General features: G+C 49.9%; 1 protein-coding gene across 1 annotated transcript in view; it reads left to right on the top strand.

The window, feature by feature from the left end:
• syne1b (spectrin repeat containing, nuclear envelope 1b) overlaps nt 1–22,627 on the top strand; it is an 88,987-nt gene that overhangs the window by 44,857 nt on the left and 21,503 nt on the right. Inside the window, exons 73-115 of the mRNA XM_067244025.1 lie at nt 206–331; nt 464–640; nt 982–1,247; nt 1,465–3,625; nt 3,801–4,138; nt 4,555–4,699; nt 5,004–5,222; nt 5,461–5,729; nt 6,001–6,166; nt 6,498–6,653; nt 6,797–6,949; nt 7,114–7,296; nt 7,800–7,937; nt 8,518–8,703; nt 8,969–9,091; nt 9,330–9,512; nt 9,605–9,748; nt 9,972–10,163; nt 10,335–10,469; nt 10,642–10,761; nt 11,035–11,196; nt 11,441–11,623; nt 11,833–12,006; nt 13,094–13,291; nt 14,251–14,382; nt 14,777–14,877; nt 15,093–15,246; nt 15,580–15,711; nt 16,300–16,461; nt 16,720–16,935; nt 17,136–17,237; nt 17,448–17,567; nt 17,781–17,981; nt 18,261–18,434; nt 19,015–19,146; nt 19,371–19,567; nt 19,694–19,826; nt 20,084–20,266; nt 20,581–20,730; nt 21,022–21,198; nt 21,503–21,658; nt 21,836–21,991; nt 22,213–22,383. Coding sequence (XP_067100126.1) covers nt 206–331; nt 464–640; nt 982–1,247; nt 1,465–3,625; nt 3,801–4,138; nt 4,555–4,699; nt 5,004–5,222; nt 5,461–5,729; nt 6,001–6,166; nt 6,498–6,653; nt 6,797–6,949; nt 7,114–7,296; nt 7,800–7,937; nt 8,518–8,703; nt 8,969–9,091; nt 9,330–9,512; nt 9,605–9,748; nt 9,972–10,163; nt 10,335–10,469; nt 10,642–10,761; nt 11,035–11,196; nt 11,441–11,623; nt 11,833–12,006; nt 13,094–13,291; nt 14,251–14,382; nt 14,777–14,877; nt 15,093–15,246; nt 15,580–15,711; nt 16,300–16,461; nt 16,720–16,935; nt 17,136–17,237; nt 17,448–17,567; nt 17,781–17,981; nt 18,261–18,434; nt 19,015–19,146; nt 19,371–19,567; nt 19,694–19,826; nt 20,084–20,266; nt 20,581–20,730; nt 21,022–21,198; nt 21,503–21,658; nt 21,836–21,991; nt 22,213–22,383 — 9,246 coding nt within the window. The remainder of the gene's footprint in view (nt 1–205; nt 332–463; nt 641–981; nt 1,248–1,464; nt 3,626–3,800; nt 4,139–4,554; nt 4,700–5,003; nt 5,223–5,460; nt 5,730–6,000; nt 6,167–6,497; nt 6,654–6,796; nt 6,950–7,113; nt 7,297–7,799; nt 7,938–8,517; nt 8,704–8,968; nt 9,092–9,329; nt 9,513–9,604; nt 9,749–9,971; nt 10,164–10,334; nt 10,470–10,641; nt 10,762–11,034; nt 11,197–11,440; nt 11,624–11,832; nt 12,007–13,093; nt 13,292–14,250; nt 14,383–14,776; nt 14,878–15,092; nt 15,247–15,579; nt 15,712–16,299; nt 16,462–16,719; nt 16,936–17,135; nt 17,238–17,447; nt 17,568–17,780; nt 17,982–18,260; nt 18,435–19,014; nt 19,147–19,370; nt 19,568–19,693; nt 19,827–20,083; nt 20,267–20,580; nt 20,731–21,021; nt 21,199–21,502; nt 21,659–21,835; nt 21,992–22,212; nt 22,384–22,627) is intronic.

Below are 22,627 nucleotides of genomic sequence, written 5' to 3'. Positions count from 1 at the left end.
TGGCGAAAACAAACACTCCATCTCTAACTTTGTCATTTCTGAGAAAACTGGGCTGTTGTTGACTTGAACTTACAACCATGTTGCTGTGATATTAAATGATTTAGTATACAGTTATTCACTTAAAAAAGGACAAGGTTAAAGATTTTACTTTAAGACCAGTTTTATGTGGTGCCTGATTGTTGAATCGTTCCTGGTGTCTGCTCAGGTGAAGCACTATCGCGCTCTCCAGGAGCAGGCCAGTACCTACCTGGACCTGGTGTGTTCTGTCTGCGATCTGGCTGATGATGCTGTGAGAGTCACCGCCGCAGACGTCCAGCAGGTCAAACTCACGGTGAGGGGCCCTGACCTTTCCATGACCTTTCAGTGACCTTTCTGACCCCCAGCGTCCTTTCTATCCAACACCCTTGAGCTAAAGTAATCCCTTATAAGAACCCTGGACCTTCTACCGTGTGTGCTGTTGCAGATCGAGGAGAGGATGTCGAGCTCCCAGGAGCTGTCGGAGGGCTGGAGGGAGATCAAGGAGCAGAAGCAGGAGCTAACGGCTCTCTTCCAGGATGTGGAGCAGCAGCTAGTCACACTCTCCAGGCGACCTGCCGAGCTGGAGACCAAGATAGCCCACAACATGCTCACCCAGGCCAAGGTAGGACGCCCCACTGCTACCACACTCTTCAGTAACTCTTCAGATCCAGGCGCTTGTAGTAAGAGTTAGACCTAGTTAATAGGTAGTGAGGTCCTATTAAGTCAGTCTTATTACCCACTCTATTTCCACACCTCCTTCTTCTACACCTCCAGTTGTCTACATCTTCACCACTTTCTTCATCTTCTATGTAATCTCACAGCTTTGCGTGATTGTCCGGATGGGCTGCATTTCTGCTGATGCTGCTACTCATTTCAGCATGCTGACTCCTAATATAGATAATTACACTGAGTCCTTCTTCCTGTTTGTATTTCATTTACATTTGTTGGGGGCGTGGCCGACAGGAGTTCTGCCAGCAGCTGCAGTCCAAGCAGAGCACCCTGACCAGGATGACAGAGAGCGTGAGCAGGCTGAGCGGGGGTCAGGACTCCCCGGAGCACACGGAGATCGGCCGACTCAGCCACTCTTGGCTGGAGCTGTGTCACCAGGCCAACAAGCTGCTGGACCAGAGACAGGAGGATGTGCGGAGGACTAAAGAGTACCAGGATTGCATCACGGCTATAGAGGCCCTGTTTGAACACGTGTCCAAGGAGTGGGACAATATGGCTAGGTGAGGTTCTCCAAAACATGTGATTAGAAGCAGTGTATTTGTGGGTATATGGTTTATTGTGGTCATATTACATATTGGGTTTTGCAGTCACAGTACAGACATGTTGTTATGGTAATGTGGTGATGTATTTATACAGTTTCCTAGTTATCTAAGAATGTCTTGAAGGCCATGCATTGTTTGTGTTTCTTTATATGTTCATGTGTTGGTTTCTCCCCAGAACGGATGCTGAAAGTACCTCGGAACACCTGAAAGCCCTCAGGAAGCTGGCCGTGACTCTGGAGGACCAGCGAGGAACCCTGGAGGACCTGAAAGACCAGAGACAGAAGGTCATCCATCATCTGAACCTGGATGACAAGGAGCTGGTCAAAGAGCAGATCAGCCACTTTGAGCAGCGCTGGACCCAGCTGCAGAGCCTCATCAAGAGGAAGATCCAGGACTCGGTGGTGACCCTGGAGGATATGGGCCAGGTGGAGGCCCGCCTGAGGGAGGCCTGCGAGTGGGTGGAGGAGCAGCAGCCGGCCCTGTCCGAGGCCATGAAGATGAGCCCCCCTCCGGAGCTGGCTCAGAGCTTCCTGTTCGACCACCTGAGCATCTGCAGCGAGCTGGAGGCCAAGCAGCTGCTGCTGGCCCAGGCCACGGCTGACGCCGACCGCGTGCTGGCCCACCTGGGGCTGAACGAGCGCCAGCGGCTCCAAAGGCTCATCTCTGACACCCAGGCCGAGGTGGAGTCCCTGAGTGTGAAGGTGGCCCAGCGGCGGAAGCACCTCAGCAAGGCGTTCACGGAGCGCACGCAGTTCCTCGTGGCAGTCGGCCAGTCCATCGCCTGGGTCCAGCAGAATGAGAAGAAGGTCCAGGCGGAGGAGTACATTGCCCTGCTGCCCGACGACCTGGCGAAGCAGGTGAGGACCTGCAGGAACATCCAGAGCAGCCTGAAGGCCTACCAGAGCGAGCTGACCTCCCTGTGGTCCCAGGGCCGCGACCTGATGAGGGACGCCACCGCGGACGAGAAGGTTGAGTTGCTCTCCAAGCTCCAGGAGCTGCAGTGCATCTTTGAGAAGGCTCTGCAGAGGTGCGGCCAGAGGCTGCAGGAGCTGGAGAAGGTGCTCGTCTCTAGAAAGTACTTCAAGGCCGACCTGGAGAAGACATGTCAATGGCTGAAGCAAGCGGATATCGTGACCTTCCCTGAGATCAATTTAATGAACGGAGACGCAGAGTTGAACGTGCAGCTAGCGAAGTACCAGCAGATAATAGAGCAGGCAATGGAGTACGAGAATCTTCTTCTCACAGTCCAGAGGGCAGGCCAGGAGATCCTGCCAACCCTGAACGAAGTGGACCACTGCTACCTGGATGAGAAGCTCAATGTTCTCCCTCAGCAGTACAACAGCATACTGGCCCTGGCCAAAGAGAAACAAGACAAGATCCAGCAGGCCATTCTAGCACGCAAGGAGTATGCCTCTTTCATAGACGTGACCCACAAGGCCCTGAAAGAGCTGGAGGATCATTTCCACTCCCTGGGGAACCAGCCTGTTGGCCTGCAGACAGAGGAGGTGGTCAGCTTGCAGCACGACTACAAAACACTCCAGGGGGATTTGAGCAACCTCGGCCAGGCTGTCAGCGAGCTGAACCAGAAGAAGGAAGGCTTCCGTAGCACTGGCCAGCCCTGGAGGCCCGAGGAGATGACCCAGCTGGTGAGCCTTTACAACGGCCTGAAGAGGCTCATCGAGCAGAAGGTGGAGCACCTGGAGGACACCCTGGAGTCCTTCGAGGACCACAAGGCCATGGCCAAGCAGGTGGACTCTGAGCTGAAGGCCACCAAGGAGCAGCTGGTCAAAGTGAATGCCGAGACCCAGTCGGCCGAGGAGAGGCTGAAGAACTACCACGCCCTGGCCGGGAGCCTCCAGAGCGCCAACTCCCACCTGTCCAGGCTGATGGAGCAGATGGACAGCCTGGTTCCTCATGTGGAGCAGGCGGCCCACGAGGCCTCCAGGGACCAGGTGGTCCTCTGGCAGGACGAGCTGCTTTCCCTGCAGTCGGCAGTGGGAGAGCTGATCGAGGAGTGCGAGAACCGCTTTGTCCAGAGCAAGGACTTTGAGACGGAAGTGAAGAGGACCCTGGACTGGCTGCAGCAGGTCAGGGACGAGCTCGGCTGCGCGGTGATCGTGGACGTGAGGGTGGAGAAGGTCCAGGAGGAGATCAGGAAGCAGCAGATCATGCAGGAGGAGATCCAGTCCAGACTGAGGATCGTGGCCGCCCTCAGCAGCAGGGAGAAGCAGAAGTACACCAGTGCCAACGAGCTCGTCCCCGCCCATGTTGACCTCAGCCTGGAGGAGATGGCCAAGCTGCAGGCGGACGTCCAACAAGCTCTGAGCTCCAAACAGGTGAGATCCTCTCACAAAAACATTCAATATATTGACGAAATATACTAGATTATACTAGAAGTAAACATTCCAAACACTTAAAAAAAAAAAAAAGATTTTTCTCAAAGTAAAAAAACAACATATATATATATATATATACACATACCTCGCCACCTATCTCCACCCGTCTCTCCAGATCACCCTAGAGGAAGCCCTGTCGCTGTGCCAGAAGTACCACTTCAGGATGCAGTCCGCCTGCGAGTGGCTGGAGGACGCCGTGGCCTTCCTGCAGCAGGCCAGCCTGGGGGTGGACGTGGAGAACTACGAGGAGTGCCTCCGCCAGCAGGACGACATCATGGCCACCGAGCAGGAGTTCCTGGCCCACCTGAGGGAGCTGGAAGCCCTGCCGCCCCAGCTGGATAGCTTGGTGAACCCCACGGCCAGGCAGCAGATCCGCCTCAGCGTGGAGTCGGCCCAGCAGAGGGGCATGGAGGTCCGCGACCAGCTGCAGTGTCACCATGACGTCCTGCACAGGTAGGACCACACTGGAGAGAGAGACGGAAGAGGGAGAGAGACATAGTGGGGACAGCTTTATTAAAAACATTACTCTACAAACGTAGTTGTGAAGGTTAAGTTCAGACTGTGGTAGTCTCCTGCATTGTTAAAACATTACTGCCATTCTCATGTAATTATGAGACTTTACTTTGTGATAACGTATTATTCCATTCAATTCGCTGCATGTTGTTAAGTTAACAGGGGCTTTGCACAAAAAAACTGTTGTGTTAGAGTTAGCTATATAGCCAAGTTACATCTGCAGTCCCTGGGCAGGAAGATAATAAATACAATACATACAATTCAAACAATAAAAAACTGTTGGTTCCAGGTCACGATCAGTGCCTATGTTGACTGGTTTGTGTTGAGCCATGTTTTCAGTGTTGTGTCTTCCTCAGCTGTGTGGCCCAGTGGCAGTCCTACCAGGACGCCAGGCAGACCATCATAGAGCTGATGAATGAGGCGGAGAAGAAGCTGACAGAGTTCTCCACTGCTAAAGCTGCCACCAGCCAGGAAGCAGAGGACAGGCTGCGCACTCACAGGGTACTCAATGGTCCCAATGCAGCATGTTTCTGGTCGAACTTCTGTTGATAAAGACGTGGACGTTTATAATCGTCACAGTTTTGGTTCATTACTCCTGGAGTACTCCCTCCCCCCTCTTACAGTGTCAAGTTTCACTAATGTAATAGCTTGTCGTAATGCTTTGTGTAATAAATAACATAACACTTTGGGTAACTAGTTAAAATGTCTCTCACGCAATCCATGCTTAACCGTAAACCAGAGTCAGACACAAGCCAATTGGACTGTAGGTACAGTAATGCTCATTCCCTACTAATCCCCCCCCCAGTCCCTGGTCTCCATGGTGAACAGCTTCCAGGAGAAGCTGACGGAGCTGGAGGAGCAGGCGTCCCAGCTGGAGCTGGTGGGGAGCGACGCCAGCAAGGCCACCATCAGCCGCTCCATGACCACGGTGTGGCAGCGCTGGACCCGGCTGCGCAGCGTGGCGCGCGGCCAGGAGAGGGTGCTGGAGGACACGGCGCAGGAGTGGAGGACCTTCCGAGAGAAGGTACACAGGAAGCGGGAACACACTCAAAATGTCTAGACTCAGTTAACCCACAAGAAATAGCACGAAGTACCATACAATGTAGCACAAGAATAAACCCTTCAAATATCCAAACACTAAAATAAAGACTGGAATAAGTAAACATACGCTAGACTTTGCATGTATAGTTTCTCACATAGGTTTTCAATAGAAATTCAGCGGTTTGGTAAACACTGCATGTTCCCCTCTCTGCCTGCGCCAGATGGTGAAGCTGGGCTCGGTCTCGGACGAGCTCCGGAGCCGCGTCCCGGACTGTGCGGTGGAGAAGGCGTCCAAGGCGGCGCTGCAGGCGGTCCTGGAGCAGCACGAGGCACTGAGCCAGGATGCGGAGCGCGAGCTGTCCTCCCTCACCTTGCTGAGGCAGTACACCGTCAGCCTTTTGAGGGATGTAGAGGCGCCCTCGCCCGCCGCCGACCAGGACGAGCTGCCCAGCCTGCAGGAGATCAGGGCTCTGCATGACCAACTTGAGAGGTACTGTACACAGCCTAGGCCACGCAGGTCCTCCTGGAGAAGTTCAGCAAACATTAGCAATAATGACACCTTAGTTTGAAAGTAAATAAGCACCCAAAAGGTGCTTATGTTTATGTTGTGTTCTCACCTTATAAAGTTTACCAGAAATAAAACGTTAAATCAAGTTAAGTGTTGCAGTCTTCTGACACTGTAAATCTGTATGTGAAATCTGTTGACTGTGTTCACAATTTCATGCGAAACATACCTGTTTGTTCCTGTGTCGCCTCCACAGCGTCCTGGTCCAGTCCCGGACCAGACGCTCGCAGGCCGCCCAGGAGCTGAGGGACAGGGAGGGGGTGGAGAAGGACCTGAGCGCGGTGAAGGCCTGGATCCAGGAGACCAGGGAGCTGCTCCTCAACCCCACCCCAGACATTGACTCCCTGTTGCAGGAACTGGAGGTGATTAGCCAGCCCTGCCAAAACAGCGATAACCACATGCAAATAACCAATAACCTCCATGTTTACATACATTGATACTCATGAAGCTTGTGGCTCGACAACATGTTGCTGTTGTTGAATGGAAGAGGAATATGGAGGCATAATAGTAGTCTATAACAGTAATCTATTATACAAAAGTACCTTCTTTTTTTTTTACACGATTTATAGACAATTCTTTTTACACCATTTTTTACATGCTTTTTACACGATTCATTTAGTTTGATAACATACTGTAATATACAATCATACAATAGAATATACAGTCTACATTAATAGTCTGTGTTGTTTACAGGTTGTGCACGGCGACGTGATCCACTATCGTCAGAATGTCGACAAGATTGCCGAGCAGCAGCAGAGCAAGTACCTAGACCTGTTCACCATCCTGCCCTCGGAGATCTCCATGCAGCTGGCCGAGGTCTCCCTGGCTCTGGGCGCCATCGAGGACCAGGTAGGCTGCCTCTCTGGGACCACGCCAACACTCACACGATTACTTTAGTGAACATTTAGCTAACAAAGTACATAGAATCTTGAATGTGAAGTAAGGATTTTAAAATATGATTGCAAGTTGATGTGTGTGTGCACATGCCTAAGGTTCTATCCAAAGAGAGAGAGATTCAGAAGACCAGAGATATAAAGGAGGACTTCAGCTCTAGGATCCATGACGTCTCAGAGAAACTTAAGGGCATTTCCAGCCAGCTCCAAGAAAAAGCTACCGATGTTGATCATGCCAGAGACGAGACCAAGGTGGGTTGGAACTGATAGGGGACAAGCAGTTATTTTCTGTCTCCCATCTGTTGAGCTTTGTCAGGTTATAAAACAATTACTTTCAGCATTTCAATTCCCTCAGCAGACCCTTTTATCCACAGCGTTGCTGAAACGCTTCTAAACGCTTCTAACCTCCTCCTCAGAGTCTGTGTTCGGACCTGGACAGCTGTGGTCGGACCCTCTCAGAACTGAACAGTGCCGTTGAGGAGTTCGGCCGAAGGAATCCCTTTCTGGCTAAGCAGCTGAGTGACGCCATCTCCAAGCTGCGTGACATCCATCACCACACTGCCAGGCTAGCGGAGTGCCGTACCACCTGGCTCAAAAAGGTCATAATCTAACATCAGCAATGTTAATGACCGTCAGAATCTAACATCAGCAATGTTTATGACCGTCAGAATCTAACATCAGAAGGGTTAATGACCGTCAGAATCTAACATCAGAAAAGTTCATGACCGTCAGAATCTAACATCAGAAAAGTTAATGACCGTCAGAAACTAACATAAGAAATGTTAATGACCGTCAGAATCTAACATCAGAAAAGTTAATGGCCGTCAGAATCTAACATCAGAAATGTTAATGACCGTCAGAATCTAACATCAGAAATGTCTGAAAAATACAGATGACCGTGTTGTTGACAGACTTGTCATCCTTACAATGAGGCTTATAGCCCTAAAGCTTACTCTCTGGTGGACTGTTGGTGTTGCCATTGTGATGATACAAAAGGTGCTATTTATACTGCATCACCCGTGAATCACATTGTATAGTTGGTTGTTAGTGCTGTTTTGCTGGTCTGTGGTCCCACGCCTCCTTCCTTATCTCTGCTCTGCAGGCTGGGGCCCATTTAGACGAGTACAATGAGATGCTGGAGTTCATCGTAAGGTGGTCAGAAAAGGCCAGGAGCCTGGCCAGAGCCAACATCATCTGGAACTCCTCAGCTCACCTGCAGGAACAGATACGGATGTACCAGGTGGGTAGGACCTCCAACCAGACAGGGTGCTAGGAAGTTAAATACCCTCAATTTAAGATACAGTGCCTGGTGTCCTGCTGTAAGACTGTTCTGCTGTAAGATTGTTGTTCTGCTGTAAAGCTGTTGTCCCCCTGTGAGACTGACATCCTCTAAGACTGTTTTGCTTTAAGACTGTTCTGCTGTAAGACTATTCTGCTGTAAGACAGTTGTCCTGTAAGACTGTTCTGCTGTAAGACTGTTCTGCTGTAAGACAGTTCTGCTGTAAGACAGTTGTCCTGTAAGACTGTTCTGCTGTAAGACTGTTCTGCTGTAAGACTGTTCTGCTGTAAGACAGTTGTCCTGTAAGACTGTTCTGCTGTAAGACTTTTCTGCTGTAAGACTGTTCTGCTGTAAGACAGTTCTGCTGTAAGACACTTCTGCTGTAAGACAGTTTTCCTGTAAGACAGTTCTGCTGTAAGACTATTCTGCTGTAAGACAGTTCTGCTGTAAGACTGTTCTGCTCTAAGACTGTTCTGCTGTAAGACAGTTGTTTCCCTGTGAGACTTGAAGTCCTGCTGTGAGACTCCCTCCTGTCCTGCAGTCTGTGCTGAGAGAGTCCCGGGAACTCCACGGAGACCTGCAGAACATGGGGGAGAAGGTGGAGCTGCTGTCGGAGGTGCTGCAGGTGGAGGCCATGAGCCAGCAGGTGTGTGACCTCAGCCGTCAGACGGAGGAGCTGCAGCAGAACGTCAGAACTCGCCTGCAGAGCCTGGAGGACGCTGCAGAGGTACAGAGGAAGCGTGATGAACACGGCTTTGATTCATCAGTTCTCAGGCTACACACATTTATTCATTCACTCTCAGACTTTTTGTATTAACTTTAGTTGTTGGTTTTAATAATTTGATATGCCTATCAGTTAAACTACTGACCATAATCTTTTGAAAAAAAACTTTAAAGGACTGCTGTTTAGATGAGTTTGTATCCTTCACCTGACATATGAATATCCTGACAAGTCAGGTCTGATAAGTCGTCGATGTGTGCTATTTCCTCAGAGCATGGAGGCTCTGGAGTACGAGGTGAAGGCCTTGCATGTGGCTCTGGACCAGGTCCAGGCCACCCTTACCTCCCCTGAGCTGGCCAGGCAGAGCCTGAGAGAGCAGCTGGCCCGGAGACAGGTAACGTCACCATCACCTGGAAGAAACAGTTTGCATCTGTATTGCACACATGTTGCTAGCTGTGGAGAAGGTAACATCCTGAAGGTATAATAATAACTCTCAATCTGGTGAGCTACCTTCTGGTAGGTTCCTGCTCAAATCTCAAATCAAATCTTAGTTATAACTAACCTGATTTAAAGCATCAACCAGTGAATTATTATGCTGGTCCAGAGCGTAAATGTCCCTCTTTGTTTCCCAGCGCCTGCTGTCAGAGATGGAGAGCTTCAAGCAGCAGGTGCAGGCGGTGCAGCTGTGCCAGAGTGCCCTGCGCGTCCCAGAGGAGGTGATGCCAAACCTGGCCATCTGTCGCACGGCGCTTGGCCTGCAGCAGGAGGCCAGCCAGCTGCAGCACGTCGCCATACAGCAGTGCAACATCCTACAGGTAGGGGGCGCCCCTTTGTGTCAACACGTCACGCTGCAATTCGCTACATAAGCTCATCCGATGACGTGATTGGTTGGTTGTCTGGTGTCCAGGAAGCGGTGGTGCAGTACGAGCAGTATGAACAGGAAGTGAGGCACCTGCAGGGGCTGATTGAGGACGCCCACAGGGTCATCCAGGACCGGCCCATCCCCACCAGCAACATCCAGGAGCTGCAGGCCCAGATCCTCCACCATGAGGTGCTGTCAGCACAGAACAGTCCACCGTAGCACAAGTATAGCACAGAACAGTTAGCAAAGCACAGACATAGCACAGCTAGCATAGATGAAGATGATAAAAAAGTGAAGTCATTCTTTCCTACATTCTGTGGTAGACACATATAGTCACATATAACTACAGTTCTTTGAAACTGAACTCAATGGCTTGGTCTTCTGTCTGTCTTGGGGGCGTTCTTTGGATCAGGAGTTGGCCCAGAAGATCAAAGGATACCAGGAGCAGATAGCCTCCCTGAACTCCAAGTGTAAGATGCTGGCTGTGAAGGCCAAACACGCCACCACGCTGCTGGCGGTGAGCGACGCCGAGGGGCTCTCCGAGGGGCTGGAGGAGACGGATGGAGAACAAACCTCCAGGAAACAATCCGGCCCCTCTGTCATGGTGAGAGCCCGCTTGTGTACTACAGCATGCTTGTTTTGTGAATAACCCCCCAAATGTGTATGTGATTTTGTACGAATGGGTTATCAATGAATATGGGTTCCTTTGCTTCTGTTTCCTGTCTAACTTGCTGTGGCATGGGTTTACCCTAACCCTAACCCATGGGTTTATCAGATGACCGCTGGCCGCTGTCACACTCTTCTGTCCCCTGTGACTGAGGAGTCTGGGGAGGAGGGGGCCAGCAGCGAGGTCTCCTCTCCTCCCACCTGTCGCTCCCCCATGGCTAGTACTGACACTTCGCTAAGCAAGGTATGACCTTCTGGGCACTCTCCTTCCCTCCCCTCAAATCCACATGGGCACAATAATCAAAATAAACCCTTACTTATCTTTGCGCGTTGCTCCTAACATTGACATTCAAAAACAATCTACACTCACTGCATCCTGTGGAGGTCCATTGCTCACTTGTCTCTGCCTGTTTTAGATGGGCACGGGGAGAGCCACCCTGACAAGAGCTCCCATTCAGGAGTTGTACGACCCAACGTTTGAGTCCGTGGCCAACCTAGATGACCTCCAGCGCTCCTGGGAGACCCTGAAGAATGTGGTGAGCTACCTACCCCTGTGCTCGTACCTCAAGCTGTCTCAGAGGAACAACACCGTTCCTGACGCAGTGTATTTAACACGCCACGAAGGACAACTGGAAGCTATTTATATAGCAGACTGGAATCACTGATCTGTCACACCCAGCATAAAACTATTGCCCTTAATTGTCTGCTGCGCTTACTGTATGCAGTATTTGGACGCTAAATTAATCCAAGTTCTGTGAACCTCATGGCGTTAATTAATACTGGTGATCGTCTCGTCCATGTCTCTCCAGATCAGTGAGAAGCAGCGGACCCTGTACGAGGCCCTGGAGAAGCAGCAGCGCTACCAGGGCTCCCTGCAGTCCATCTCCTCCCAGATGGAGAGCCTGGAGGCCAGGCTCAGCCTGCCGCTGCAGGGCGACACCACCCCCCACGGCCACATGGACGACCATTGGGTGAGGCAGAAAGGCAGTGGCCTCAGAGCCTTCACGTGCTGGGTTGTCACTGATAATCAGCCTAGAACGAGTTAGGCTCTAGTGCTAGTTGGCATTCGTTGATCTTGGTCACACAAGGCAGTGAGAAAAAGGAGAGGATGTTAAAACCTCCATTGATAAAAAAACGCGGGGCCCTTAAATTGACCATGGCCTTGACAAGTGATCGGCCGAGCTTCACGCTCCTGACAGTGCTTGTGTCCGCCAGGCCATGGTGGGGGACATCCACAGGCTCCAGGAGGAGATCAACGGGCTGCAGTCCAGCTTCGCAGACGAGCTGGATGCCGTGGACCCGGCTGAGGGGCTTGCCATGCAGTCCTCTCTCACAGTCCTGGCCGAGAGGATGGCCACCATCCACATGAAGGCCACAGGGAGGAGGCAGCTGCTGGAGGTAATGCTGGATTGGGGTCTGGTGGTCTCCAATCCTTCCTGTAGGTTAACACTCCAACCCTGCTGTGTCTATAAAATAGTGACAAGTAGCAACCATACTCTTCCCAAGCCGTTCTCTCAGTAGCACCAGTCAGTCCACCATTACTCTTCAACGTCTAAAAAAAGTATTGTAACAGGTAGAAATTAGAATGATTTGTCCGGCATGTTCAGGAGCGTGTGAGCGACAGTCTGGAAAAGCAGCGCCGAGAGGAGGCCCTGCAGCGCTACCTGAGCCAGGCCGACGAGCTGGACCAGTGGCTGAGCGATGCTCGCTTCTCTCTCGGCCCCATCCTGGAGCCCGGCCCGCAGGACGAGGACCTGGACGAGCAGCTGGTAGACTGCCAGGTTAGAGCACCTCCTACTGGCTGCTTGGTCGCATTATATTATTCCTTATTAAACTATTCTGAATTTATTATTGGTTAAGTAATAATTTAATATCTTTATTTGACCATCAGTGTATGCTTCTTATCAATATTTAAGAAATAATTTGTAGATTATTTGTTGTTTATACATATGCCGTCAAGTCTACCTCAGTTATTAGCCTTAGAAAGTGTAATATTTAGCTCCCATTTAATACACTATGTTTCATCACCCTCTCATATGGATAATTGGAGGGGGTTGGGGTGTGGAGGTAGAGTGAGATGGAGAAGGGTGGTGGAGCAGGGGGGCTGGGGTTGGCAGTGGGTCGTAAACAAGCGTATTAGCAGAGTTAGGAGTGCGTTCAGACGGTTGCCGGTCCTAAGCGGCTGAAGCACTGGTCTTAAGCAGATTATGCAGATGTCAGCCCTTGCCTGCAGTGGGCAGCCTCATCAGTGGCAGTGTCCCTGAGGCGATTAGCAGATCCCGCTGCAGGGATTGGTGGGGGAGGAGGGGGTGGAGGGGCGGCCTGGTGGAATACCCAAACAGGAAATAACCCCATGTGACCGGAGGGGCGGGGCTTGAGGGCAAGGTTTGGAGGTGGAGCGCTGGGAGGGGGAGGTACCTGGGTGACGGAACTGATCACAGCGTATGGCTCTTATCTGACCTGGTGGAGGAACGACGTTCGTGCTGTGATACAATCCTGGGAGCGTTGGCTGTGAAGCCTGTATGCTAAGACTTGGGGGTTTATCTGGCAGACCGTGTGTCAAACTTGGAGCGGGTGTTGGTGTAGGGGGTGTTATTTGCACCTTTGATCTGGACAGGGGCATGCATGCGGAACATGGGACATGAAGGATTAGGGATAATGTGTTGCGCTGGAGGTGGGGCCAGGAGAGAGGCTTCTCGACCATGACAGCAGGCCAAGGAAGAGCTGCAGCCCAGGGGGTCGGCACAGACCCTGGGCCCCTTGGTCACTGACCTTGCCCTGGCGGAGGGGGCGTGGTGGTCTGGTGAGAAGGAGGTGTGGGTGGACGACACCATGTTTGAGCTGGCCTCTCTCCTGCTGCTGCTGCAGAACATGCTGATGGAGATTGAGCAGAAGGTGCTGGCCCTGGCCGAGCTGTCCATGCACAGCGAGGGGCTGCTCCTGGAGGGCCAGGCGGGGCCGGGGGGCAGGCAGGAGGCTGAGCAGCTCGCCAGGAAGCTGCACACGTTAAAGGGGAGCCTCCTGGAGCTGCAGAGGATGCTTCAGGACAAACAGATCAACATCCAGGTAACACTTCAACAACAACATCAACACTGCTACAGTACTATAAATACAGTAAAAAATACTGAAAGGAACCCCTTTCACATACAAAAATATATTTATATAAAACACTCAGGACTCTCTTGAATAAAGTAAAAGTTCAAACAAACAAAAAACACTTATCCTAGCCAAACATGACATTGGTATTGTAGTCTGGCAAACGTACTGTATGTACAGTGTAACAGCTACAGACCCTGTCCTTCAGGCCACGCTAGCATGGGAAGAAGTGAAGGACTCGCTGACGACGCATGTGATGTCCTTTGTGAGCCTCCGTCATGCAGTCTTGTCTGTGTGTCCCTTCTCACTCTACACTAGCTGAACCAAGGGATTTGATTAGTCAAATCAGAGCGGCAACCAATCGGGAACCTCGGGCTCTATGTGTCCGCCTTTGAGTGTGTGGTGCTTTGGGTTGAATAGGGTTCTGATAGTTTCTGATGAAGTTGAGTTAATTACTGAGGGTGATTCATGGGTAGAGATGAAATCTCAGTTGCAAACCACACATGGTGAAAATATAAAAATCAATCAAGATGACAAACCTTACCACCTACATATTTTAAACCAGTGGTTCTCAAATCTGGTCCTCAGGGACCCCCTGTCCTGTATTTTTTAGATGTTTTCCTGCTCCAACACACCTGGTTCAAATTAATGGGTTGTTATCTAGCTCAACAGAAGCCTGAAAAAGACCATTCATTTGAATCAGGCGTGTGTCTAAAGCATGGAGGACAGTGGGCCCTGAGGACCAGGGTCGAAGACCACTGTTCTCTGGATTATTTATGTGTGAAATATATTCATACAGATGAGACACACACTCATAACACACACACACATCCTTCTAAAGTACATCCAAATGGCACACCTAGGAAGTAGCCATCCTTGAACCTTTCACTGATGAACCCTATCTGTCCCACCCTCCTCCTCCCCTCCAGGGCTCCATGCAGGAACAGGATGACAGTGAGTCTGACTCCAGCCTGTCCCAGAGCTCCAGTGTGCAGGACTGGCTGGCCCAGGCTCGCTCCACCCGCTCCCAGCAGCACCAGGACAGCCTCCAGAGACACAGGGTACTGCTCCATAGCAAATATGTTATGACACTGACTATTACACAGAATGGCTTATCAGTCTCAATTGCTTTGGGAAAACCCTCAAGCAAAAAAATAATAAAAATGCTTTCAAAAATAAGGAAATTAAAATACAAAAGAAAATCTAAAAATTTCACTTTTATACTGCAGCACAAATTACTGAAGACAAATATATATATATTCAAGACGATATTCATTGGGTGAAAAAATCATTGGGTGCCTAAAACGTTTGCACAGCACTGTACCTTTTTTATTGGATTCATTTAGTAGACACTGACAAAATACCACAGGCCTGAAGTCTTAACCTGAACCTAAGTACCAACCTGTTGCTTTGGACTGACTGAATCCTGGGGTGCATTTGTTTTGGGGTGTTCAGGAGCTGGAGGAGCAGCTGGCGGAGCAAAAGAGGCTGCTGCAGTCCGTGGCCAGCAGAGGAGAGGAGATCCTGATCCAACAGGCCTCACCCAGCAGCATCAGGTACGGCTCCTTCACATAAATTCAGACTCACCAGCACTTTATATTTTTATTTGCCATTTGTTATTGCTGTATTTTGAATTTTTACTGTTATATCATTACTGCTATTTAATGTTGTATCTCTGTGCTAATATCCTTGGACATAGTTTCACATTTCCGGTACAAGCTTTATGAATGTGACCCTTAGTTTGTGTTTGCTGTGGTGGTTCTGTGTCCAGCATGGCGGAGCCCTTCTCTCCAGAGGTGCTGCAGCAGAGAGAGAGTCAGGCGGCCCAGGAGCAGATGAGACAGAGGTGGGAGAGCTTGAGGCTGGAGCTGAGGACCAAGCTGAAGCTCCTCATCACAACCCTGGAGCAGGACCACCAGCAGCCGGTACTCACCGCTCATCCACACCTCACTCATCCACGCCTCACTCATCCACGCCTCACTCATCCACTCCTCACTCATCCACACCTCACTCATCCACTCCTCACTCATCCACTCCTCACTCATCCACGCCTCACTCATCCACGCCTCACTCATCCACGCCTCACTCATCCATGCTTCACTCATCCACACCTCACTCACCACGCCTCACTCATCCACGCCTCACTCATCCACTCCTCACTCATCCACGCCTCACTCATCCACGACTCAGTCATTCATACCTCACTCTCTTTTGTCTTTGTGAAGATCTTTGACCTCTGACCTTTGGGTGGGCTGCAGGTTTACTCCAGACCAGCCTGTGTGACGTCAGCAGGACCTGTGTTTAAGAGAGACACTCAAGTCCAGGACAAGTCCTCCATCAAGGCTCTGTACGGTGTCTTCAGCCAGACCATGGAGGATATCTCTGCCCAGGTGAGACCACAGCTGAACTGAAGAGTTAACTGTATGTTTATGAGTAACCCTAATATGGCTGTGAGGAAAATATTTTGGGATGGGATCATTCCTAATTGTGTTAAGAAACTAGCTGCTAATATAAATTGCTATATAATATACAATATAATATACTGTATATATTGTAATAAATGCAGTATACTGTTAAGAAAATCTATATTACTTGGTACTCTTACCACACTCTCAGTTTGCATTCGTACTTTGTGTTGACTTGACCACGTATTGACATGACTGCATGTTAACTTGACTACTTGTTGTCATGACTACTTGTTGACATGACTGCATGTTAACTTGACTACATGTTGACTTGACTACTTGTTGACATGACTGCATGTTAACTTGACTACATGTTGACTTGACTACTTGTTGACATGACTGCATGTTAACTTGACTACATGTTGACTTGACTACTTGTTGACATGACTGCATGTTAACTTGACTACATGTTGACTTGACTACATGTTGACTTGACTACGTGTTGACTTGACTACATATTAACTTGACTACATGTTGACCTGAGTATGGACTCTGTCCTCCTGCTGTCCCCAGGCTGGATCTGGGGCTCAGGTGGAGCAGGTGATGCAGATGGAGCAGCAGCTGTATGCCGCTGTGTCTGCTACGTCCTCCTGGCTGGACCAGGTGGAGAACACGCTCTTCTCGAGTTCTGTGCTCCTGGCGGAGAACGCAGAAACCCAGCTGCTGAACCAGGAGGTACGAGGACTCATCGTTAAAACCCCAACAGATGGACACAGAGAGAAAAGACTCCAGCACACACATAGATGTTCTCAGCGCGAGAAAGAGTCATTGATAATAGTGTTAATGAACAGTGAACACTGTTTTAATTCAATACTGTCTTAATTCAACTCTGCAAAATGATGTCCAATACTCACCTTAACACTGACTAAACATTGCTTCTGTAGTGGCAGACAAGGTACATGTTTGAGACTTTAGTCTACTGTCTTTCTCCAGATGCTGGGGAAGGATGTGGGTGAGGTAACCGGGGATGTGAGCCTCAGCCGGGGTCTCCTGGGCAGGGGTGCTGGGGTGGGGCTGGCTGGGGAGGACCAGGGTCTGCTGGAGGACGTCCTGGACTGCCTGGCAGACAGACTGGCCGCTCTGGACTCTGCTCTGGGCGGGCGCTGTCAACACATGAGGGCCAGGATGCAGGAACTCACAGCCTATCAGGTGAGGCGTACACACAAGGAACATTTCAACGCTTAACACTAGTCGTTCATGGTGGTTGCCGTATATCCTTTGGTGCATGAGTAGAGCAAGTTGAGTGGTATGTTTGATTCATCGGTTAACCGGTTTGTGAATGGTACTTTGTGTACTGGTGCCATTTTATATAAACTGGGTCCTCCCTTGGTGGCTCTTTGTGTTGTCAGACGGAGATGAATCTACTCTTCTCTGCTCTCACTGAGACCAAGTGCCAGATTATCCAGATGCTGGCTGAAGCCATGGACAAACCTGCCTCTCAACAACTAGAGGTGAGAGTTCCTGGAGCTGGGTACACCTGAACTGTTAGATGTTTCTGGAATCTTCCGATCTTTTCACCAAGCAAAGCAGACGTCTGTGGCAGAAGTCGAGATTTGATCTGTAATGTTATATCTTACTATATCTTAATATTTAAAACTATGTCTATTAAAAGAGCAGCAATGAATGTCTTGGATGTTGACCAGTATTGTTCTTCCTGGCAGGTGATTGGTGAAGCCGAGGACAATTTGAGAGACTTTGAACAGCGAGTAACAGAGCTCAAAACCAGAGGAGCAGAGCTGCAGGCAGACCAGATCTCCACCAACGATCTGCTTAAGCTGCTGGTACCTCAATACTAAATCTAACACACACAGACAATACTACAATGCTATGCACAGTATCATATGGATGTTGCTACAGCAGCTATATATAACGTACAAAAGGATGTACTGTATTATGCTTGTGAATAATAATGGACCAGAATGACTGAATGTTTATTTTTGTGTGTGTGCATGCTTGTCCGTGTGTGTGTGCGTCTGTGCGTGTGTGTGCTCCAGGATGCCTACGAGGAGCTGGTGATGACGGTGGGCTCGCGGCGGAGCGGGCTGAACCAGAACATGGCTCTGAAGGTCCAGTATGAACGGGCTCTCCAGGACCTGGCTGACCTGGTGGACACCGCTCAGGACAAGATGGCCGCCGACCAGAGGATTGTGGCCAGCTCTGTGGACGACGTTCAGAATCTCCTGGACAAACACAAGGTGGGGGGTTTTCAACTGCTAAATTCAACTGCTAAATACTATAGTGTAGATCGGTGAGGAAAACAATGCGTGTAATACATTTTAAGAGTAAGTTTGAATATAAAATCTGAATAAAGTCGGTATTTTGTGTGAATGCATTGTACGTCATGATCAACACAGATTAATGAACAGCGTTTGTTAAACAGTTTATCTCATGGTTCCATGGTCCAAGCTATCCATTCTAAACTGATGTGAAGGGGGAGGAAGTGTGTTTCACATGAAGGCATGTGCGTCCTCCAGGAGTTCTTCCAAGGGCTGGAGTCCCACATGATCCTGACAGAGACCTTCTTCAGGAAGATCAGCAGCCTGGTGGTGCCCAGGGAGAGGCAGGCCCTGGAGGAGACCCTGGCCCAAGCACAGGGCATCCTCAAGCAGGCCCACCGCAGGGGCGTGGGGCTGGAGTACCTCCTCGAGGTGAGTCTGGTTTATATGGACAGATCATTTAAGGTCCAGTTCATGTGAACAGATCATTTAAGGTTCGGTTCATGTGGATAGGTCCATTAAGACTCATGTTATAATTAGTATTGATATAACATTATAGTCATAAAACATAATATACAATAACAATTAGAGAAGACACAGTTAAATCAACAATTAAAAACCTGATAGAAAAGGTCAGTTTTAAGAAAATTCAAAAAATAGCCAAGCAAAATAGTTTTTTTGATGGAAACAGGTAGAGTTCAACAGAGTTCAACAGTTTAGGAGCAGTGCATGAGAAAGCCTTTCCACCCATGGTGGTTTTTCATATATCAGTAATTTTAGGTCTGGTTCATGCATACAGGTTCTTTAGGATGTGATATTTGTGTGCCAATTTTTTTAAGGCAAAGTTCATGAGCATATCTTATTTAAGGTATGGTTCAAGTGTTAAGTAATTCAATTATCTGTGTGCGTTTTGAACTTTTACGTTCATGTATACGGTTAAGTGTTGTGTAAACACTATTTAGAGGTAACTGAATTATATTTTTCATCCTCTTGGATGGTGTTGTGCATCCAGACTTGGAACCGCTTGCTGCAGGATTACCAGGGCTTGTACCGCCAGCTGGAGGCTGTAGAGGGCAGCACCCCCACTGTGGGTCTGGTGGAGGAGACCGAGGAGAAGCTGGCTGACAGGATCTCCTTGTACCAGGTAGGACACCAGAAGACTGCTCTCAGCTGGGTCACCTGGGTGACCAGTGGCACTGGCTCCACTGAAGTAGATACAAGTAGAGGCACAGTGAATAGAAACACAATGAGTAGAGACACAGAGAGTAGGGTAGTCCAGGATAGTCTCCTGGACATCCCTGGTCTAGATGATGTTCCTCGACCAGCCCTGGTCTCAGTCTCTCGGTCCACCTCTCCACCCCGACGCAGGGTCTTAAAGGCAGGCTGACGGACCACCAGCACAAGCTGTACCAAGTGCTGGAGGAGGGAAAGAGGCTGCTGCTGTCTGTCTGCTGCCCCAGCCTGGAGAACCAGCTGACCGTGCTGGGGGAACACTGGCTCAGCAACACCGCCAAGGTCAACAAGGAGCTGCAACGACTGGACGCCATCCTCAAACATTGGACCAGGTCAGGACCCAGCCCTGAGGCCAGCAGCTAACACTCACAAATCAGAGTCCTCAAGGGGGATCTGTCATCCCTAGAGGGAGGATATCTGGTGTTGGGTGAACGTGTGATTTCTCTTGGCATGTTCAGGTACCAGAGGGAGTCTGCGGAGCTGAGCCAGTGGCTGCTGTCTGCTCTGGAACGCCTGGAGTTCTGGAACACCCAGGCAGTGTTGGTTCCTCAGGAACTGGACACCATCAGGGATCACCTGGCTGCCTTCCTGGTGGGTCAACAGAACACCAGAACGATCCTGTGTCGATACAACAATGGGACCCAGCTTGTCTAGACTGTGATGTCCTGTAGAGACTGAGGTGGAAGTTGGTGTAAAGTAAAATTATAAATTATAGGGTTAGGGTTAAAAAATAGTGGAAAAATCATTTTGGCTTGGAAGGAAATTATTTTTAAGTATTTAAACCCATTACGAATAAAATTGTGACACAAGACATTGTAATTGGATGTGTCCTCGTCCTCATCCCGCAGGAGTTCTGCAAGGAGGTTGAAGGCCACTCGTCTCTGAAGACCTCCGTGGTCACCGAGGGCAACCAGCTCCTGCGTCTAAAGAAGGTGGACACGGCGGTGTTGCATGCAGAGCTGGCCCGCGTTGACACGCACTGGGCCGAGCTGCTCACACGCATCCCAGTGGTGCAGGAGAAACTTCACCAGGTGAGTCCTCTGCTCACTGCCTGACCGCTTGCCACATGTCACAGCACAGAGTGAGGCTTAACCGGCCCCGTTAATAGGATTAGAGCCGTTTCCTGCCTCAGGTCGCAGACAGTAGCTGGTCAGGAGACACGGCCTCACCATGGCTCATGATCTGCTAGTTCCACCTCTGATCCTTTCACTGTTGTTTGATGTTGTTCTGTTTATCCAGGTACTGAATGACTGATCTAACGGAGATGGAGATGGTTTTGGTTAAAGGATGTTCGGGTTTGAGTTAGTTATGAAGCCTGTTGATTTTGTTTTTTTGCCCTTCTCAGCTCCAGATGGACAAGCTGGCGTCTCGACATGCGATCTCGGAGCTGGTGAGCTGGATGTCGCTGATGGAGAATGTGATTGAGGAGGACGAGGAGAACTTGAAGAGTGCTGTGGGCTCCACTGTCATCCAGGACTACTTACAGAAGTACAAGGTAGGGAGGAGGGATCACTGCTCTCAACACGTACCGTGCCTATAACAACACACGCCTATGATCGTCCACTTAATAGTCTTGTGTATGCAATGACTCTCTCTCTCTCTCTCTCTCTCTCTCTCTCTCTCTCTCTCTCTCTCTCTCTCTCTCTCTCTCTCTCTCTCTCTCTCTGTCACTATCTGTCACTCTCTCCCACTTTCTCTATGTCTCTTTCCCTCTCCCTTGTATCTCTCCTTGTCTTTCTCTCCCTCTTTTCCTCTCTTCTTCTCTTCTCTTCCTCCCTCTCCCCAGGGCTTCAGAGTGGATGTGAGCTGCAAGCAGATGACGGTGGACTGTGTGAACCAGTCAGTTCTGCAGATCAGTGGTCCCGACGCGGAGAGCAAGCGCAGCGACAAGACAGACTTTGCCGAGCGTCTTGGAGCCATGAACCGCCGCTGGCAGATCCTGCAGGGCCTCATCACAGAGAGGGTGAGAGCACACGGAGAGTGGAGCACAGTAGAGTAGAGCAAGGTAGAGCAGAAGAGTAGAGCAGAGTAGAGTAGAGCAAGGTAGAGCAGGAGAGTAGAGCAGAGTGGAGTAGAGCAAGGTAGAGCAGGAGAGTAGAGCAGAGCAAAGCAGTACGTTATTGATACCCAGGGGTAAATAGGACTTTTAAAGACACATTAAGAGACAAACAAACAGAAACACACCACATGAAGCAGTTATGTATATGATATATGATATTCCACATCTGGGGAGTGTTTAAGCATCAAATCCCTGCTGTGTTCCCCAGGTCCAGTACCTAGAGAGCCTTCTGGAGTCCTGGCATGAGTACGAGAGAAACGTTCTGGGCCTGAAGACTTGGCTGAACACACAGGAGGAGAGGCTAAAGAGGAAACACAGGATAGAAGATCTAACCTCCGTTCAGAACGCTCTCAAAGACTGCCAGGTAGGGACAGCCTGTCACTCTGGGGGTATCCGTCTAGACTGGCATCTGGGTTATTTGTGAAATGTTGCACTATGGACTGATGACTCGTCTTCCATGTGTGTCCGTGTGTGCGAGCATGCGTGTGCCCTTGCCTATGTGCCTGTGTGTGTGTCCTTTGTGTATGTGCGCGTGCTGCAGGAGATGGAGGACATGGTGAAACAGAAGGAGAGTGAGGTGGAGAGAGTGGAGGAGCAAGGCTGCGCCCTCGTTCAGAACAAGACAGATGAGGCCTGCGCCATCGTCATGGAGACGCTCCAGAGTGTCAATCACACCTGGGCCAACTTGGACCACTTGGTACGTCCCCCTTCTTCCAAATGCTACATGTCCTTAATTTTTTTTTTTTTAAGTACATGCAGAGATATGGTTTGTGAAAAGTAGTCAATTCAAATCACCTCCAGTTGCATGTGAATCGCTGTGTAGTGGGATAAACCTAGTGTATCTGCAGCTAGGGTTGTGGTGGAGATTTGGATGGTTCAGTGTGGAGTGTGTCTAACGAGGCGAGGTGGGTTCCCCAGGTGGGCCAGCTGAAGATCAGTCTGAGGTCGGTGCTGGACCAGTGGACCCTGTACAAGGCAGCGTCGGAGGAGATCAACGGCTTCCTCATGGAGGGGAGGTACTCCGTGTCTCGCTTCCGCCTCCTCACCGGCTCCTTGGAGGCTGTGCAGCTGCAGGTGGACAGTCTGCAGGTACGATGGCCCAGCAGGCTCAATCAAATCAAAGTGTTATTTGTGTAGCCATTTTTACAAGCAATGTCACAGAGGGCTTCACATATAACTGCACCCAAACTAACCTAAACTCCTATAAATACAAGGAAAAACTCCAGGAAAATGTTGAGAAGAATTTCAGAAACCTTGTCAGGAGCAATTCAGTGACATGTTGACCACAGGAAGTGGATGTGGGCTTTCAGACGTGCTCAGTGATGCATCTGCC

The sequence above is a fragment of the Osmerus mordax genome, chromosome 9 (genome assembly GCF_038355195.1).
Source record: "Osmerus mordax isolate fOsmMor3 chromosome 9, fOsmMor3.pri, whole genome shotgun sequence".
Lineage (NCBI taxonomy): Eukaryota > Metazoa > Chordata > Actinopteri > Osmeriformes > Osmeridae > Osmerus > Osmerus mordax.
The sequence above is the reverse complement of the archived record's forward strand: the minus strand, read 5'-3'. Positions and strand labels throughout refer to the sequence as shown.